At 46.6% G+C, this 20,973-nt stretch overlaps 1 protein-coding gene across 1 annotated transcript in view; it reads left to right on the plus strand.

Moving 5' to 3' along the window:
• The window catches only part of Snd1 (staphylococcal nuclease and tudor domain containing 1), a 485,819-nt gene that overhangs the window by 381,457 nt on the left and 83,389 nt on the right, over positions 1-20,973 (plus strand). The window contains exon 16 of the mRNA XM_004658615.2: positions 5,014-5,123. Coding sequence (XP_004658672.1) covers positions 5,014-5,123 — 110 coding nt within the window. The remainder of the gene's footprint in view (positions 1-5,013; positions 5,124-20,973) is intronic.

A 20,973-nucleotide genomic window follows, 5' to 3' on the forward strand; every position in this document is an offset into this window, starting at 1 on the left:
CCTATAGACCGAGGGGCAAAGTCATTCAGCAGTAACGTACCACGCACAGTGATAGGGTACGTTTTCTAGCTGATATCCGAGCTTGATGAGCACTAAGTCTTTTTCTTTTTCTTTTTTTTTCGAGGTAGGTTTTCGCTCTAGCCCAGACTGACCTGGAATTTACTATGTAGTCTCAGGGTGGCCTCCAACTCACAGCGATCCTCCTACCTCTGTCTCCCAAGTGCTGGGATTAAAGGCGTGCACCACCACACCCAGCTCAGTCTTTCTTTCTCATACTCACTCCTCACCTTCCCATAGTGTGTCTGGTCTGGACTAGAAGACTGTTAGAGAGGTGGAGGGAGGAATGCTCAGGTGAGCTGTGTTTTCGAGGTCCCAGAAGGAAGAAGGCAGGATCTGCTGCGTGCCTTCTGCTCCTGTCCTGTGTTGGATGTAGCAGTGGACCATAACAGACATGTAGTCAACACCGCTGATGAGTCCTGCAAACTGGTTTTGGTTTCTACTAGTTCTTTCCTTCTGCTAATGTCTGGCTGGTTTGCTAGGCCGATGGGCATTGGGAAGCTGTCAGTTCTAGGCAAGGCAGATAGACAACACTTTCCTTCAGTTGCCTGGGTGATACAGGACAAAGCAGACCCATTTGAAGTCCTGAAGCTTAATTATCATAAAGTTCAACATACTGTGTAACATATTCAGAGTGTTTCAAAACCTTTGCTTGACCATCAATAGAATCTCTTAGATGGCCATTATCTTGCCATTAACAAGAATTTGTTCTTCTTGTTCCGAAGCTGGCTGACCAAAGTGTTTTCTTTAATTGAGCTAGTCAGTCAGTGTCTCTAAAATGTACAATTTTTTGTAATAGAATGATTGCTCCATAGCCCAGCATTTTGAGTTTAAAAGGAGGCACCCTGTACTCCAGGAGTCAAGCCTTGAGTGAGGAGTCTCTAAAGGGCATAACCAAAATTGGATTTTTATGGCCACCAAGACCTTGCAAACCCTTCGAATCCTGGTCATACACTGTGAGCCTAGTGACATTTAGTAGGGCAGAAGCCCAGAACCATGATGACAGAGTGTCTCTTCCTGAGCCCTACAAAAGTGAGGCAATTTTTTTAATGTAGTATCTTATTATTCAGTAATCTTAGTCAACTTCATATGCTAGAAAGCCTAGGAAAAGTGAAAAAAAAAAGTGAGTTTTACCTTTAGGCAGATGGCTTTTAGAGTTTTAGCAAGGCCAGCAAGCCACTCGGGGCTGGTGGCAGAGTGTGTGGCTCAGCAGCCTCCTCCGGATCTGCTGAGCATGCTCATGGCAGCCCTGCATTCTGCCACAGCTCATAGTGTGGAGGAAAAGCACTCCAGAACACTGTGGGTTTTTTAGGTATCGTATTTTTGTAAACAGGCACCTTTAACTACTGAGCCATCTCCCCAGCCCTTAAGTATGGCATTTTTGTGTTACTGAAAACAAAATACTTGTGTTGTTTGAGTGGCTTGTTGGGGTCAGGGGCAGGTCAGGCACTTACCCTGCCCCTGCAGTGGTGGGTGCCCCGCTGAGCTGGCAAGTCCTCATCAGCAGGCGGCCTCACACTACCATGTTGTCCGAAAAAGCAGCTATTTGTTGTGGTATGCAGAATCCAGAATTGCCAGCACTTCCTCATTGGCTGGCTTCTAGAACTCACTTCCTATCTTCTGTCCAACTTCCAGTAGCTTGGGAGCTCTCTGTCGCTGCCTGCCTGGCCTGGCCACTGCAGACTCAATTTGCAACAACCAATATCTTCCCCTCTGACTACTTTTTAAATCTTTTTTAGCATTTATAAAGTCTGCTTTCTTTGTAAGAATGTGGCTCAGCTGGGGCAGCAGCCCAACAGAAAAGACATAGCATGGCCTGGGCTCAAAGGCCGGGAGCGTGTAGCCTTCTTCCTGGGGCATGTGCTCACCTGGCCTGCAGCACTTACTTCCTCTCAACTTCAGGACGCCAACATCTGCGTGGCCTCCTTCATCTCTGGTAGTGTATTCCTTGCCCTGCTTGTCGGTGTCTCTGGACACAAGAGCAAGTCTGGAGCCTAACAACCCCCTAGTTCTGGTTGCCTTTGATGGTTTCAAGGCCACAGCACTCTGCCTGCCTTCCAGCCTTGCCTTTGCGCCTGTCTTTCTCAAGCTGTGTGCTGCCTCTTGCTATTGTCTTCAGTCAGTTCAGTGCCAGAGCCTTCTTGTTTGTTTTATTCAATTTTTACATTTTTTATTTTATTTTATTTACTTGAGGGGGGGTGTGCCAGGGCCCCTTTCCACTGCAAACAAACTCCAGATGCATGTGCTACCTTGTCCATATGGCTAACATGGGTACCAGGAATCAAACTTGAATCCTTAGGCAAGTGCCTTAACCACTAAGCCAATCTCCCCAGCTCTCATCGTGGTCTTTTTTTCTTTAATGAACCAAAGTAGAAGAGAGACTCTCAAATAATGTTTAGTCAAGGTTAATTATTGTTATATGGAAACTTTGTTATATATACATGTATATGCATGTAAATACATATTTGGGTCATGATAGAGTATAAAAGCTTGAAAAACCCTCATCTGCACTATCCTTTATCAGCAAATATCACTGCCATAAAATTCTTCCTGTTCCACTGGCTCTGGCTGTGAACCTTGGTCTGGTCAGAGGTTCTGCTCCCCCTCCTGCTTCCTGTGTGGTATCCTACCTAGGGCTCCCTTGTCAAGAAGTTAGTGCAGAGGAGACAAGTCAAAAAGACATTCCTTTCCCATATCTGACAGGAATCCGGGTGACTGGATGCTTACTTATTTCCACTTTAAGGGGCAGAGAAACAGCCTGCTGCTTCCTCTTGAAAAGCTGAGCCTCGCTGCTGGGGACTAGGGAATCAACAGACAAAGGCCTCCCTTCCTTTCTGTCCACATGGAGTGGGTGGGTTTGGTTTCCGCAGGCCCACAGAACACCCTCTCTTGAAGATGTTTTGGCTCATTTCTGCTTGATTTGTTAAACTCCCCGAGCCCACTTGGGCTGTCATGTTTCCTCAGTGAATCACCTGGTGGTCTCCAGGAGTTGGAAAATGCTCCTGGGAACTTCAGCTTGCCCAGTTTCTTGCCACTCAGAATACCCAATTGATAAGACACTAGAGCTCGACTTGGAAACCCAGGGTGCTCTCCTAGAGAAGAGTCTCTCCTCCAGGCTTCCCTGGCCTGCTGTGCTGGTTGGTCCCAATTCTGGCCCCTCGTATGTAGCAGCCCCGCTCCACCCACGTCCTCCTAGCTGTGCTGTGAGGACAGAGGCAGATGGGGACTTTGCTTTTGCATTATTCTTGTCTCTGCAGCAGTGCTTTATCTGTGGCAATGTGGCAAAATAGTTCAACAGAATCGTTCATTTTTCTCCCTGGCAATTCTCCACTTGCTTAGTTTGCAGATCTGAAATGAAAAGTGTTTTTGGCTATTGATGTTGTAGAAAACATGGGCTATCTTTCATTCCATTTTGCTCTAGACTCACCTCTCCCTTCAGGGTTAATCTCGGGCTCTCGATATCCTTTTTACAAAATTGAGTTCTACTCCTCTAGCAGATGCTGAAGTTCAGGGGCTGAGGTAGCCCTGGTGATCTTCCCAATCATGGGATGCTCACATAGGGCTTTCCGCTATCCCATCTTTGCAAGGATGAGGAAATTGTCACTGCTGCCAGCTCAGGCTGCCCCCTACTGTGGCCTCTCTCTTGCTGGTGCCCTTCCCCACGCAGCATTTTATTTCCCATGATCTGCTCCACTGGTGAGGCCTGGAGGCTCTGAGAGAAAGCGCTGCTCAGCATCTGCTGAGAACCACACAGGGAATCTGTTCCCTTTCTTCTGGGCTTTGGGATCTTGAATCTGTGCCAGAAACTGAATCCAGCTTTACCCAGAAGGAAGTAGCCCTTCTGTCCCCACAGGGGTGGGACCTCCTCTCCCCAAGGTGGCCCAGCAGGAGCATGCTGTAGTCGGAGTGCTTGGCTTCCAGCTCCCCAGGGCAAGTCTCATCCCTGTACTCATTGTGGGTTAGGAGAGCTCTCCAGGGTCTCTGTTATTTCAGGGGGAAAAAGGACCACCAGAGGTTCAGAGCTGCAGATACTAAATACCTCTTCCCTCCCTCCACCCAAAATTGCCATCACGTTGCTTTCCTGTCTCTGTCTAGCCCACTTCAAGTGTTTGCTTCATAATTACAGCTACAGTATGAATTACTTTGAAATATTTATGTCTTACCCAGATAGCAAAATGATCTTCATGATCTGTCACAAAGAACTATGATGTGATAAAGTGCATCTTCAAAATATGATTTAGTCAAAGAAAGAAGGCAGTCATTGTCACTGGATACAAACAGATATAGAAAGTAAGTTTCTGGCCTCAGGGTTCCTAGAGTCTGGTTATAAGGGCAAAGAAGACTTGTGATGTTTTAAGCATGGGAATTGCTCAGAACAATAATGATAATGTTAATAATAGCTAACCTGCTTTCCATGTGGCCAGTGTTGTCATAAATATTCTACATACATAATCTCTCTTGGGTCACAGAGCCACCTTCTGAAGTAAATGCATCTTAGAGTAATTTTACAAATAGGTTGCCAAGCCTTTGTTCAATAATTTGGCCAATGTCACAAGGTCATAAGTAATAGAAAAAGGATATAGATCCAGTTCTTTCATGCTTCCAACATCTAATAATTCGCCACTATTGTTTTTTTCTGTTTCTCATTCTGAATGAAAAACCAATGGTGCTAGTATCCAAAATGTTGCCTAAGGACAGAGGAGGAAGCTTATTTGAAAGGAAAGTGACACTGAATTAACACTTAGAAGTTGAAGTGAAATAGTAATGAGAAAGAATCTGCAGGGCCGGGCCAGTAGTGTAACTTGGTAGGAGAGCCATTTATATAAGTGATTGCTGAAGTCATGATATTGTGGCCTGGAAGGAGCCCTGGTGAAAATTCATCTCAAATTGGGAGAGGAGGGGTGGGGAGTTTTTCCTGCATACTTACTCACAAGTTCTTCTTTTCTCATGACACAGGTATCGAATGTCCCAGAGGAGCCCGAAACCTCCCAGGCTTGGTGCAGGAAGGAGAGCCATTCAGCGAGGAAGCCACACTTTTCACCAAGGAACTGGTACTGCAGCGAGAGGTAGGGCTTTTCCATTAGCTTCTTGTGTGGGAGGAGTGAGAGCATCCAGCTCCCTGGTGGTGACACTTTCCTGCTACGTCCATGATCAGTCTGTCGCCTGTTCCACTGCTCAGCCTTGCACATCCATGAGCCATTCTTTTTAGTTTTTCAGGGTAGGGTTTCACTCTAGCTCAGGCTGACCTGGAATTCACTATGTAGTCTCAGGGTGGCCTCAAACACATGGTGATCCTGCTACTTCTGCCTCCAGAGTGCCGGGATTAAAGGCGTGCACCACCACGCCTGGCAACCATGAGCCATTCTTGTGTCTGCTCACAGCTTACTTCCTTGAGCCCTACATCATTGGCCAACTCTCCTCCAGTGGCTCCTCCCCACTGGCACCTGGAAAAAGGCAATGCACAGGAAGCCAGCCCAGCCAAGACCCCAGTGCAGAGTGCTTACAGCTTTGTAGTCCTCCTTGGCGAATTAGCCTGAGCTGCCTGCCTCCAGCTGGATTTAGAAGCTTGACTAACCCTGTCAGGGGCCAATTTTCTTTGAACATTTATTTGTATCTTTGAGTAATTGCATTTTCTGTAGCGGGTTTTCTGACTTAATTTAATTGTATTTCTGTTTCTGCCTGTTGGGCTGGATCTTGCAGGCGAGTTGGGCTCTTGGCTGTCATGGTGCCCTTCTACCTGCTAATTTTGCTCATCTTCATCAACAGATCCATCTTCTTTCTAGAAGTATGCCAGCCCTTCATCCTGCTAGGAAGGCACAAGCAAAGAACAGTGGGGACGTGTGCTGGGCCCTGGCTTGGGTTCTGGGATGCTTTTGTCCTTACTTCTCTCACAGTTATTATGTCAGATCCTCTGGCTTTAATGGAGAATCATAGTATGTGCGGAGCTGCAGGGTCATGTGCTCGAGAGGTCTTCTCTCACATGGGTCTCCCCGGCCCTTGAAAGCCAGTGCACAGGCATGTTTAGGGTATTCAGAGGAGCTAAAGTGTTTCATTTTCATGTGAATCTCCAGCAGGTACATTAGTTGTAAGAGGTCTACAAGAGCAAGTCATCCCAGAGGACTTGTGCTGGGCTGCCTGGCTCCTGCAAGGACCACCACTTTGGCTCCCAACTTAGCCGGTTCTTGCTGTTGGATGCCACCTCTTTGGCATTTCTCTAGCACTTGTCTCCCCATTTTTGTGTAAAACAAATTTGACCAAAATATGAATTCTCTACTCAAAAGACCTGGGTTCTACTTCCCAAATACCAGCTGCAACTCCCTGGGTAATACTGCATCTACTTTTCTGGCCGTCCTTATAGTGGCTGGGGCTGTGCAGGGCTAATCATCTCATTAAATCCACGTCGCTTGCGCTCTCTCCTTTCTAAGATGTTTTTATACCTATGAAGTAGAAATTCCAGATATTAACATAATTCCCTTTACATATACACATCTGGTAACTATACAGTGCAGCTTGAATTTTGGTCAGTTAAAGATTACCCCTCCCACTCCTACCCTTGTAGAGAAGTGTTTCAAGAATCCACACACTGCCGGTGTCGACAAGGACCTGTTACATTTTTTGAAGTGGCCCAGAGTTTAGGTGGAAAGACAAATGTTGTTAAATTTTCTCTGGACTTTGAGGGTCTTTGAATATTGAACTACCGAGTGACTTAGCAAAAGCAGATGAGTCCACCCAAGTCCATGACTTGAAGACATTTCAGAGGAAGCAGCAACAGTGCTTTCTGCATGTCTCTTGGTTTGGGTAGGGAGGAAACCATTGACTGGGTTGTCTGACACTTGTCAGAGGACACTGGAGTATCATCTACATTGACTCTCCGTCACTGTCATCTATCTCCCTGTGGTTTCGCTTTTCCTGAGGTTTTGTTCCCTTTCCTCCCCTCTTTCCCCCCTCCCCCCCCCCCGACTTTTCTTCCTTGTCACATTTCTCACCCACATGATCTCCAAAGCATACACACAATAGTAACGGCCACTCCAAGGAATGACTGGCCATATTCTTTATTGCGGCCTTACCTGGGTCTGTATATTATTAGTAGTCACTGGTTTTCCCACCTTCTTCAATGCCCCTGCCGTGATTTAACAGAAACTCAGTCTAACCAAAGTTAGAATTTCTCTTCCTTGATTGCAGTGGCCCACCCTCTCATAGCGCCCACCGCACCGAGTGTCTCAACAGCAAGCCTGTCTGCATTTTCTTAGCTGCTTACGTGATTACTTGTGCAGACTGTTTTGAAAGGTCATTATCCAGAGGAAATGGGAGTATGACCTAAACCACAAATAATTTAAGATGTTGACTAACGGAACTAGCTGTAGCCAGCTTCTGGCAAGTTCCCTTGTTAGAATATCTGAAGATGGCTTTCTGAATGGTACAGGAATGAAGGAAGGATTTTGTTTGGTCTTACTCATCTTCTCTCCCCGCTACCGCCCCCCCATAATGACTTTACCTCCATTCCATAAATTGTCTTGGTGAATAGTATTCTTGGCATCCCCCTCCCTCACAGAGATCTTGCAAAAGCAAAAAGCCCCATGCAGTGGTCATGCCGGGATCCTTCCCTCCTGTAGAAGCATGGAGGCCGGGAGGTGCCACAGCCGTCACGTCTTACCCGCAGGGCAGCTCTGCCGTGCCTGTCACCCTCAGGACCTCTGGAACTGTGCTGTTGCTGATTGGCTGCAGTCAAACTTTGTTTTTGTACCTTGTCTTATCTATTCATTTGATAATCAAGCATAACCAGGTATCATCCTTCCCATTAAGTTTTTTTAACATTTTTTCATAATTATCCCATTTGGGGCTAGGATCTCTCTACCCTTGGCGTGCTTTCCCAAGTTACTTTAATTCTGCACCTCCAAGGGCAAAGCACACCAGGTTCACATTTCAAAGCATTCCTGGCCCCTCCATCTGTGAAATGTGACTAGAGAAAGATCTAGGCTGAGAGAAGAAGTGTGTAATGGCCACTGTCGCTAGGCCAGACCCATCAAGGAGAGCAGGAAGCTGGCTTTCGCCATGGCTGGCACTGACAAGTGGGGCCATGTGTGCTGAGTCGAGTGTTCTGGCTTGGGTGCACAAGGCGCTAGTCCCCACTTGTCTCCCTGTGCTTTGATTACAAAGATTATTGTAGTCTTTCCCTCCCCATTCCTCATGGAGAGCCAGAAGGGGCTTCCAGACAAGGTGGCTTTTCTATACATTTTCAGGTGGTCCCCTTGAGACCCAGCCGCCATGCTTTCTTTACACGTGTGCTATGATACTAGGCAGCACAGAGCTACTGATGTTTGCAGCTGCTGCTCAGATCCATTTCATTGCACTTCCTTTTGCATTGTCTTCATGGTGCTTCTCAGCCATTGGTCCTCTTGGCTCCTGCTCTCCCAAATCAGAGTCTAGGAGGCCTTGTCTCAGGTCTGGTGTTGCAGGTGGCGCTGCCAGCCTCGAGACAGGAAGAACTGAGACTAAAAAGCACGTTCTTGCCTGATTCTCTGTTCTGACGCCCACAGAGACCTCTCGGGATTTAATTCTTACCTTCGTATGTTGCTCAGCATTTCTTCCCTACCTAACCCAGCGGGTGCATACTAGGGCTGGGAAAATCTGACCCTCTGCCAGTTTTCACAAATATAATTTTGTTGAAACACAGCCATGCTAATTCCTTATGCATTGTTTATGGCTGCTTTTACTCTATAACTCAATGTAATTGAGTTGAATAATGATGTCAGAACTGTATGGGCGACAAAGCCTAAAATATTTACCAAACAAGTTTTCTTACAGCCCCTGTGGTATAGAGCAGGCTGAATTGGCTTTCAGTGGCTTGCGGTAGCTCAGAACACGTGGAAGTGGCTCCCTCGTTCCCTGTCCTGGAGGCTGTGCTGCCGTAGAAGATGGGTGGAGCTGGGACCTGGGAGAGCTGTGCCCACTGGCCAGCATGCGTTCTGCGCCACCCCTCCCCACCCCACACAGCTGCCTTTGCTCAGGCAGTTCCCTGCCACATCACCAAGGACAGGAAGATCTGGGGTAATTTCCCCAATGGGGAGCTGTGCTCATTGCTAGAATCTTCCCAGAAGTAGCGATGAGAGATAGCATTAGCCAATGGGTAAGTAACCAGCTTAGAAATGCAGACTCCCAGGTTTTCACACTCTAGTTATCACATGGTCCTGGGAATGCAATTCTTTCTTGCTTTGCCTTGATATTTCTGTCTAAAAGATTGATCTAGCAATCCAACCATCCAAGGGCCCTTTTGAAGCCCTGGCTGTGAATACAACAGTCATTTGTGCTCTTTTGACATCATCTTCCAGAAGGCCAGCTAGCCAGCGTAGACTTGCCGACCCATCACTGCATGCCAGCAGTCTGATTGTCGCTTTGTTGGAGAAACCTGAACTTTTAAAGAAGAGGCCATAAGCTTATTAAAAGAGATCGATGTCACAATGTTTTCTTGAGACAGGGTCTTACTATATAAGCCAGTCTGGCTTGGAGCTCATGTTCCTCCTGTTTCCACCTCCCAGAGTGCCAGTGTCACATAAGCTTCACTTATTTGTACAAAGTTGCTTCATTTTAAACTGCCTCAGCCACCACCCAGGAGAAAGGACATTCATCTAATCAGCCTTCTAAGCAGTTCTCTTCTTCCACAAGGTCTTAAGAGCATTTAGGAGGAGGTTAAGATTTCTCTTACCTCCCCACCCACTCCTAAGAGTTCAGTACACACCTGTGATCCACAAGTTCAATGGGTTTGTTCTTTGTGCATTACTGGTGGCTCAGGTGACAATTACCTACTAGTGATAACACTTTAATTTTGTGCACTATTTTTCCTCTCCCTGCCCCCTCTCTCTCTTGTTTTGTTTTTTCAAGGTAGGGTCTCACTGTAGCCCAGGCTGACCTGGAATTTACTATGTAGTCTCAGGGTGGCCTTGAACTCACAGTGATCCTCCTACTTCTGCCTCCTGAGTGCTGGGATTAAAGGCGTGGGCTACATTATTTTCTACAGACTCTTCACATATACACACACACATATATATATATATCTCACAATGAACATAGCATTGCTATCTATCTTATAGTTCAGGAAACTGATACAGCTGCCTCCCATAGCTGGTTCTAAGACCTGGATAGAGAGATGCCTGTCCTATATAGACATTCACATTCAAATGTCTGCTTGTTCTCTCCCAGCTTTTGCCAGTTCTGCTATTAAAGGGTAATTACTCTTTTAGCTGTATTTTATCATTTTTCAATGCCAGAGTGTCTGGGCTTAAAGTAGTAAAGAACTTTCCCTCTGGTCTACCACCGACTGATGTTCCATGAATCCCTCAGTTCTGATTCTGGGTGCTTGCAAAGTGCAGGGAAATTAGAATACTCTGCTTTGACCTGCCTCCCGACCATTCACTCTGCTCTCATGGGGTTCTTACATTGTTCTTCTGTCATTCCTGCTTCATCCATTTTCTGGACTTTGCTTTTTAAAGGATTGTTTTACTTCCATTTTTTTTGGTTTTTTGAGGTAGGGTTTCACTCTGGCCCAGGGTAACCTGGAATTCACTATGTAGTCTCAGGATGACCTCGAACTCCTGGTGATCCTCCTTCCTCTGCCTCCCGATGCTAGGATTGAAGGCGTGCGCCACCACGCCCGGCTTGCTTTTCCATCTTGATAATGTATTCCCATATTCCTATTCCTAATGTTTCTTAGGAGACAAATCTAACTATGGATGTGCGTATATTAAGAAGACTGGCTCCCATTGTCTTTGGGACAAAGTCATCGCCTTAGCTAACACATCTCCTTGGTTACTTCTCCAACTTTCTGTTTCACTGTCATTTTCTTCATATTTGGACCGTGTCAGGATGCATCTTTTGCACTCCCAGCTCCCATACGTGTCACTAGACAAAAGATGCTCAGGTGTTTGTTAAAGAAAATGATTGATTCCTTGTAAATCCAGGGGTTGGGGAGAACTGTTCTTCCATTCTCCTTTATGGTTCTCTGGGAGAGCTCTGGGGCTCAGTGTTTGGAGAAGGAGGGAAAACTCGAGAGTCCTTAGGGTAGAGTAAATGGCTGCTGCTAACTCAGGAACTTCTAATAAAGAACCATTACCACAGCCTGGCTGCACTTCCTATAGGGCTTACTTGTCCATAGGCCTCACTGTCCTTAATAGTTTGGGGTGCTTACAACGTTTCAGTGCATTGAAAACATTTCAGCGGTTTAAAATAAGCCATTAGTATCCCTTCACTATCCTGACACAGGCTCCTTGTTCTCCCTCCCCTTTCCTTGCATGTTTCCGTCCTCTGCTTTTATTGATTAGACTTATTACCAGCTAAAGGAATTACTTTGAGGTTCAGGCCCACAAGTTCCTATTCAGAGATGGCCTGTGAGTATGGGAATATCAGGTTGTTATCTGCCCCTGTGTAGCTCCTGCATTTCTTGGTTCCCTTCTCTTTTTTTTTTTTTTAATTTTTTTTTAATTTTTTTTTTTTTTTTTTTTTTTTTTATTTGAGAGCGGCAGAGAGAGAGATAGAGAATGGGTGCCCCAGGGCCTCCAGCCACTCCAAACGAACTCCAGACACATGCGCCCCCTTTGTGCTTCTGGCTAATATGGGTCCTGGGGAATCGAGCCTCGAACCGGGATTCTTAGGCTTCACAGGCAGGTGCTTAACCGTTAAACCATCTCTCTAGCTCTTGGTTCCCTTCTCCTGTGGGGCACTTCTAAAAGCCCTGGGAGATGGGCCCTCAAGTCCCATTCCAGCCCTATAAACAAAAAATAGCCTCCAAGCATAATGTAAGGGAAGAATTTAAAATGAGGGATGCTGTCACATTGCCTAATGTTCCTTTCCTCTTTCCCTGTCAGCTTTTCAATTCCTAAGGAAGCTTAGTTGCTAGTTGTTAGCAGCCTTCCCCCAGCAAGCTCAGCGCATGTGCTGGCTCCAGTGGGATTCCTCTCTGCAGAGCTGCTGGCTCAGCTCGGCTCTTCTCTGTTCCTCTGCTTAGAACTTTCATAGCCAGTCAAGCATAGAATTGCATCCATTCTTCTGAAATAGCTGCTGGGCCTAATTTGTTGTTGGCTTGGCCAAGATCCTGTTACCTGTAAGTGTGTCATCGGGGTTGCCTCGTGTACATTTGATAGGCCTCACTCCTCTTCCAAGGCTAATGCCCACTTCCCACACTGTGATTGGAGGTGGGTGCGGGTCAAGGATAGTATAGGAGGAAAGAGATGTCTCTGGGACATGCTGGAAGGTCTCAAGGATGTAATTCTATTCCCAGGAACAAAATCCTTGCCAGCAAAAGCATAACTTCCTTGTCCCTCCCTCAGGAGTTGGTGTCTACTGTTGTAAACTTCTTTGAGAATGTTCATGCTTTCTCTGCCAGGTCAACTTGTTTTTCTTACCGTTGTTCCAATCAAAAAAAAAAAAAAAAAAAAGATAGAGAAATATAATGCTGGACCTGACAGTTGAACTTCCTTCTTCCAAGGAGATCCTGGCACTTACTTCTCCTCGCTTTGTTGTAAGCCTTGACCCACATTAGTCCCAGAGCAAAGATGGAAAGACTCAAACATGATTTCCTCTTGGATCCACTAGAATAGTCTGCGGCACTGAAATGAGGCCTAGAAGTGAAGCTAGTGGGCAATGTAAAGACACATACTTGCTCATTAAGATTATCATTACAAATCCAAGGTCATGAAAATCCTTAGCCACTTTAAATAGAACCTCTGTGCCTCATGGTATTTGGTACTGTCTTATCATCTGGCATGAGGTGTTCTTTATGAGCTTTTCCTGTGGAAGACAGCTGTTGCCAGGCACATTCAGCTTCCTGGTCTACCAGGAGTTTTGTTGGATTATGGATCAGAACAAATGGAGAAGTGTTACAAGAGGACAAAACTGCTGGACTCCCCCAGAGGTAAGGCTGTGTGAGGAGAACTGGGTGTGCCATCTGTTTTAATTTGGATCTAGTAGATGTTTCCGAAACAGTGGTTCCTAGATTCTCTTACCTCTTCAGTCACCCTGAATTGTCACAGCTTCTGGAGCATGAGTGAAGGTTCTTTTTAAAAGAAGGCAGAGAACACAGTTTTCTTAACAGAATAATAAAGAGCTGAAGGAAAGCACCTCAGAGCTTTTGTTTCTCAAGCAAAATAGCTTCTCACTATTGGAAGCCTAGTTGAAAAATAGCTCTCTGTTTCACTTACTGTCTTCTGACAAGCAGACACTTCCTTCACAAACTAAAGATGACCTCACCTGTTTTCAGAGCGCTTCCCTCAAGACCCAACTCACTGCCAATACTCAGAGACTTGTGTGTGAGCTGGCATGTGTGGAGTCTCTTTAGTCCTAGTATCCCTCTGTTCTGCTTGTCCCAAACATTCCAAGCCACACCCCCTTGGTGTTACATAATTTGCTATCTTCCTAGAGCACAGCTTACAATTGTGTAAGAGCAAGGCTGCCTGGGCCTCCAGCAGACACTAAGCAGATTGTAGGCTGCATTTGCTCTCCACGTAGCACTACCATTCTGGTGTTCCTGTGTGGCTCCCTCAAGGACACAGGAGTGACTGTTCTGGCAAATGCCTTAAATTCTGCCTTCTTCTTACCAGTACATGCCTACTCCCTGTGTCTTGCTAAGGACTAGGGAACCTCTGTGTTCACACCTGGCTCTACTGATGCCCTTGCTATTTGCACCCATGACAGTTTCCGGTCAGCTGAACTTAAATGAATTTTGAAAATGAAAGTGACCAATGGTCTGTTATGAAAAGCTTTGGTGCATGAAATAAGATTATGAGCAAGGTTGAGAATTAACAGCAGATATACCCTAACCTGGCCCCAAAAAACATGGATCTTATAGTAAGAAAGGAATAGCTCATTCTCAGATTCATCTTCACAATACTTAAGGGCATCTTTCTCTTCTCAGCCAGGAAACAAAAACTTAGTGACGTGTGAAGAGTTACACTTAGGTTCTCATTTCAGCTTCCCATTTCTCTGTGATTTTAGACACAGTCCCCAGCCTCAAAACCATGGCAGTTCAGTGCATATGAGAATTCACTATGAACAATGTTCCTAGTATTATGCAGTCAACAGTCCTGCCAAACCTATTTTCCTTGTCTATATAGAGAAGATAACTTCTTTATAGGGTTATTATAAAAATAAAGCATATGTGTAAATGATTAGCACAAGACCTAGTGGATATTGAACACTCCATGAACAGCAGTTTGCAGCATTATTTTTATTATTAACAGGAATTCTATGCTGGTTTTGGCTAAAGTAGGATTCAAACTTCAGTGTGGTTAAGACACTATATCCAGACTAGAGTAGTAGGCTGGTTATAGGTGTGTGTGTGTGTTATGATTATCATTCATAGTAGAATCAGTAGTAAATAATATTTAGTCCTCTCTGGCACCCGTCATCCCCAAATCTGTTTAAGCCAGTGTTGACAGATAACCCAGTCTTACACACATGGCTGATAATGTCGGTCAGCTTTGGCTTCAGGCTCAACTCCTTCTTTGAGATCCACAAAGCTACCACTAGTTGAATGGATTTGGCACTTGCATGGAACCCCACTGGCCAGCCTTGTTCTTACTATACCTTTGTACATCAGCCAGTCTTTTTTCTAAGACATGTGATTAGACAGGGAGTCTTGTTGCCTTGGTTTGGCATGCTCCTCCACATCAAAACCACATCCTCCTGTGCCCTGTCACGTTTACTTGAAAAGCACACCACACCCAAGTGTCTTAATCTTTGCAAAGAAGGCTTTTCTGGATTTGACTATGGACTGAGAAGGCTAACCATCACCATAAGAGGGGACAGCCAGACCTCCACAGGTGCCTTGCAGATGGCCGAGAATAACAGCTGGGTATCTTTGCTTCTGCCAAGGAGTTCTCACATAGGACTCCTGACCTTGCTTTCCCCCACACACACACAGTAACTTGAAAATTAGGGGTGTCTAGGTGGCTTTCTAGATCTGGACTTCCCAGGCCTCCTTATCTCTGATGGAGTGGCAGTGGTCTTTTCTGCCCTTATCCTTTTATCCCACAACCACACCAGTCTAAAATCGCCATATATTAGTCTTTGTCTGCATTAAAGTGAAGAGTTGGAAGCCAGTGGAGTGCCAGCAGGAGCCCTGAACCAAGATCTAGGTGTGAACCAAAACAGAAAGGGACAGGAAAAGAACCCCAGGTGGTGGTGGTTGGTATGGTCACTGCTGGAAGGACAATCAGTTGAAGCAGGAATGCAAGGTGAAACTGGAAGCAGTTTTCCTCTATTCCTTTTCCTATCTCTTGATACAGAGGAATTCTTTTTAGTAGTGACCAGGAAGGAATTTGGGATTGAAAGTACAACGAGAGGTAGATGATTGGGTAGCTGAGACTTCCAGGTCCCTCCACCCCTTCCCTGAGGTTACATCTGCCACTGGCCCTGTGCTGGGGTGCCACTGGTACCTCTCCAGTTAAATATATCTAAAATCACTGGCCCAGGGTTTTTATAGCAATGCTGCACCCTTGTATGTGGAAATGCAACAAATAGTCCATTACTGCTGATTGGATATGGATTTTTGGTATGGCCACCTGCCACTTGGTAATTTTAGAACAGGGTCACTTTCGGAATTGGAAGATTCCTTGTAGGAGGGACCGCTGCTGCTGGATGGTTGTTTCTACCTCTTGTCCTCCTGCAGCCACGTGCCTCCCTCCTGCGTGAAGGGCCATTCCGAGAACTGCCGTGGCCAGGGAGCACCAAACTCTGCCACTGGCTTCCAGGTCTGCCGCCGCAGCCTTTTCCAGACTCCCTTCCTCCTTCTAATCTCAGCATTTCCACTTTGGGTACACTAGCAGCTTCGTAACTTGCATTTTGTTTTGCTGTACGTTTTGGCCTTTTAGGTATTTGTGGGAGGAAGGTGGGGATACTGGAGAGCAGTGGTGTCTCTCATTTCAGAACTACACAATTAAACCTGAGTCACGGTCTCCAGAGAGTCACTTAAGCAAGAGCACCAGAAGCATCCTGAAGGACTCTTGCTGCTTTCACATGCCAACTTTTAAGCTGCAGTCTTATTATATAGTGACCTCTTGTCCTGGTTTTACAATCTGCAAAATGGGGATGCCAAAGCTCTCTTCTCCCTTGAGAAAGGGGAGTGAGTGGCTGCTCGGTCAAGGTGGGGAGGTTCCTGAGGAGACCTAGGCCCCAGGTGATGCACTGAGGGTGTCATGTGGCTTTGAGGGGGAGCTCTGATCAGACATAATTGTTCCTCTCACCAGCAACTGAACAGTGAGACCCAGTTGATGGAGTAATGGAACTGTGGCCTGGGATGCCAAGACACAGTCAGTCTGTACTCAGTTGGGCTACACTTCATTCCGTGTTCCCTTTTTCTGTCACATCAAATCTGTCTGGCATGTTACCTTTTGCTTGACTTGAGTGGAGTACTGTTTGGGTTCTGGTGAGCTGCATATTAGAAACAGAATCTATTCCAAAGGGCTTAAGGGTTCTCACAGTCATCCTTGTAGCTGGCTTGTCTCACCCCTAAGATGCAGATGGAAAGCAGACACTAAACGTGGTGTCTTCCTATTATGGGTTGTTATGTTTTCTGTTCTTACAGTCTCCAGTTTCCTGGTTGCCTGGATAACGCCTTATTTGCATATTTGCTTTCTTGTGCGTCTGAGCATGGCTAGACTGCCTTCTGCCCTAGAGTTAAGAACAGACTTCTAACATTTTGACCAAGGCCTCTGATATTCACACACTGTCTTTCACCATGAAGCCATGATATTTGTTACTATCACATATAAGATTCCCCTTTCTGCTGACTATTTTCTTGACATGTGCCTTGGAAAGGTAATGCTCGAGATTTTTAATAATTATATATAGCTTTCCCACCCAGAATTTTAGTCAGTGGCTGAGATTTCCCAGATAGTACCACCAAAGTGTGGCAACTCTAGCAATTCATAAGACCTTGGAAGCCCTAGTGAATCTCAGTGTGTGTGCTCCTGGCTTGGCATCAAGGGCAGCCCTGTGGCTTTCCATGCTCCACAGCCTTGAGATGCTCTTGCAGGTGTAAGGCAGAGCTCTTCATGACATGCTCACAAGGGCACCTGCCATGCAGTGACTGGAAGACCATTCCAGAGAAATACAGAGCCTCCCACCGCCCTTACTTTTTTCATCTGTCCTTTCTCCCTTCATTCTTTAGCCCACCCCCCTGTGTCTCTGTAATTTGTACAGTATCATTCAGGGATGTTAAAGAGATCAATAGCAATTCACCTTTTCCCTTATTGATTAAAGTGACGGCAAGGAAAAATGGCAGACAATACCAATTCATTTATCATGAGCTACCCATTTCCTACTGAGCCATCACTGACCAGCCTGTCCTGCCCCAGTTTTGATTTGCAGCTCAAGTTACTCCTGTTTCCAGACTGTGTGAAAGGGAATAAGAGATCCATGTTTGGAGCACACTAAAAGAGAAATAAAAATTAAGAAAAGAAATAAGAAAGAGAATTGCCAAGACCTATTCTTGGGCATTTGTAGCTTATCTGAGGAGCTCTCCATGTGCACTTTGTTCTTTGTTGAGGCACCGTAGCATCAGTTGGTGGGTGTTACTGTGACACTCAGCAGCACCCCCTGTGCCATCTTTCCCAAGGGCCCAGCATTCTTTATCACCCGTGTTCCCACAGCATGTGAATTGAGTGTGAAGGATGGCGACAGGGCAAAGGTTTGCATTCCTCCATGGTAAGTGGCTCACCCGGGGAGTGTGAGGTGCCAGGGTCAGGCCTAGCAGGTTTGAGACAAGAAGGAAGGGTCCTTGTGCCTGGAGGTCTGTGTCCACCTGGGATGAAGCATAGAGACAGAGCTGCCCACTTTTCTCCCGCAGAAACAAGCACTGAAGGACGTGTGTGCACACGCACTGTTCGCCCTCTCTGGGAATACCTGTTGACTGTCACTTGGGAAGGGTAACGGAGGACACCTCTTATATGTGTGACTTCACTAAACCACTCACTTTCAAAACTCAGCATCACAATGGCAAAGACTTACTACTTCCCTCCTCTGGGGGAAGATGAGGTCCCTAAAGAAGTAAGTCAGCACTGACTCCAAAGCTAGTCTAACCTACAGCTGCTTCTCTTCTATGTATCCAAATACCATTCTGACCTAGAAGGAACCCCACCATGCCCAGCCTGGTCAGGAAGCCTCTGGGCCCTCCCTTCAGTGCTGAAGCTCATGGCCCCACATCTGTCTGAGTAGAGTGTTGGTGGAGCACCAATGTTGGGGGGCAGGAGGAGGATGTGGGAGAAAGCGCTGCTCAACCACTTACCTGAGCCTGCAGTTAGCGGCGGTCCGTGGCATGTAGAGCTGGTTGTTATCGTCGGGTCCCTCAGGCTTGCACGTGAGCCCAGCACCCAGCCCGGCGGCACCAGAGGAGCGGCACCACCGCCGCCGTGTGTCCCGAGCGCCAGCGGGTCGCGGTCACTATTTGGATGGCCTTCTCCCGGCCAGGAGCTCACTGAAAGCCCAGTGCTGCTGTGTCAGGCGGCGCTGCGGCCTGCAGAGGCTGGATCTGGAGAAGGCAGCCAGCTCTCTGTGAAGCTGCTTGATTACACGTGAAGCTGCCAGCAGGCTGACTGTTCCTTTCCCATAGCTCATTAATAAACCACTCTGGCCTGCCATGGGTAGGGTGAGGGACGCCTGGCAGTGCCATCTTCCTCCTCGGCTTGGTTGGTAGCTTTTCTTTTTAGGCTGACACTCTAAAAATGGCTGGGGATGATGAGCGAAAGGAAAAGACGACTCCACTTAATACACGTGGGTTGTTTGTCTGTTTGTTTTCCTAAACTGGGAGGTGGCCCCTTGCTTTCATGTCACTTGGCAGATACAACACAAAGGGTTCAAGGCTTGCCACGTGCTCGTGGCTCAGCTCCTAATACTTGCAGCAAACTACAGAGCAGGCCTGGCTTGGAGATGAGGCAGCAAGGGTAGCAGATGGCAAACAGCCCTGCCCCGCCGGGGCTTGAGACTCGGACCATCTTCTTCCTCCAGCCAAGGCAGCCTGGCTCCTGCTTCGTCTGAATACAGAAAGCATTTCTGGTTTTTCAGAAACTACATTTTTAGGCCAAAATGAAAGCAAATAAATGTAGGAAACTCAATCTCATAATAAACATTTTCCTGTCAAACACACTAAAATAGAGCTTTTCCTTTGTTGGCTACAAGAATTTAGAATAGAAATCTACATTTCTCTATAGGGAATTGAGTGCAGGAAAAAAAAAAAAAAACACCAGATTATAAATAGAAATAAGAGTGACCCATTCAGTTCCAGGGACTCGAATGTATGCTTTCATAATGAGTTAGAGAATGTTACAGCTAGAATGGTTCCAGAGGTTACGTAGTCCAAGCCAAACATTTTAGCAGTTGAGACAGCTAAGGCACAAAGAAGTTAATCACTTGAGCACATTCGCATAGTACAGCTCAGCCCACACTGCCGCTGCCTGGCTCTCCCCATACCCCATGCTCAGACAGGAGTCACCACCACAGTCAGCCAGTGGAATTACAAGTAATAATGTGAGACTGTGACAGTGGTGTCTACAAGGACGTGGGTGTGCGTGACTGAGGCAGACACGAGAGGTAAACAAGTGAATTTTCTTCAAATTGCATTGCTTTAGTGAGGAGAGGACAGGCAGCTATGTCCAGTGAAGTCACCTGGGCCTCAGCGTTCCGTAGGAGACTGCCAGACAGAAATACAGAGATAACTACACATAAGACCAGAAAACACGCCAGAGGGAGAGGAAGTGCAGGTGTTTGAGCAACCCAGAATTTTCCATCGCTCCTCCTGGTGTGCAACTGTCTATTCAGGCTGAAATTGAAGCTTCAGCCGAACCTGAAGGGAACCACCCAGTGCTAAGCTGCTGCGAGGTGGCCGCGGTGTCGTCACTGTGGTCTTTGGGGAAACGCATTGTTTCATCGGGACCTTTCGTTAAGGACATGGGGGAAGCGCGACCCGCCTAGCTGGGATTGTCTTTGAACCCCTGGCACAGGGTAGACCCACAGCCCCGTCCTTGCCCCCAGGATCCTCAGGGACAAGCTTCCTCCGTACTTGCGGGAGGCACTGCGGAACTGCTGTGCTGTCAGGGCTTGGGAGTCTTCCCCACCCCATAGCTGAGATGGTGCTCCATCTTGTCAGCAGTGATGTCTGTTGTCCTTTACGGGGTTGTTATGTGAGGAAGGAACAAATCACATTTTCCAGCAATTTAAATTTTCTCAAATCTGAATCCCCACCCCCCACCCCTTTTCAAAGCACAGCTAAGTGGAGCTAAGCGTACACACAGGTCTATATTTAGCCCTGATGGTGTGGTAGAGTAGAAAAGTCACAAACACAGAGGTTTATCTGCTACCTAGTAAACACAGGGAGGTGTCGGGGCTGGAGAACTCAATAGTAACAATGAGCATTTATATGGTGCAATGACAACTTTGATACAGGGCATAATTTTCTGGGGATTGCTATTAATTGTGCCTCTGCCTGTGAGCGGCCCCCTGCTGAGGGGCTTGGAACACCACACAGAGTTAAGCTATATTAAATATTAATTAAAACAGTGTAAAATAGAAACCGAACAAAAAATGCAAAGGTCAGGGTTGCCGTGAATATGTAGGCAGGCGCTAGGGTACGAGGAGTTAAGACCTGGCGGCCTGCTGCTAGTGGATTCGTGGGCCCAGCTTCTCTTGGCGTCATCGAGAGCCCAGGTTTACAGGTCCTCTGAACAGAGAATTACGGAGTCTTCTGGCTTTCCCAAGTCCAGCCCTTCCTTAAAGGAGTTTGAGAAACTACTCATAGGCAGCAAGAGCCGGAAAAGAACCGGAGTCAGCCGGCGCTGTCCAGCACACTGCTCTGTTTGATGTAGTAGCTTCAGGCACATGCAGATAGCTGCGCATGAAATGTGGTGGTGCAGCAGAGGAACAGAATCTTCAACA

The sequence above is a fragment of the Jaculus jaculus genome, chromosome 10 (assembly GCF_020740685.1).
Source record: "Jaculus jaculus isolate mJacJac1 chromosome 10, mJacJac1.mat.Y.cur, whole genome shotgun sequence".
NCBI lineage: Eukaryota > Metazoa > Chordata > Mammalia > Rodentia > Dipodidae > Jaculus > Jaculus jaculus.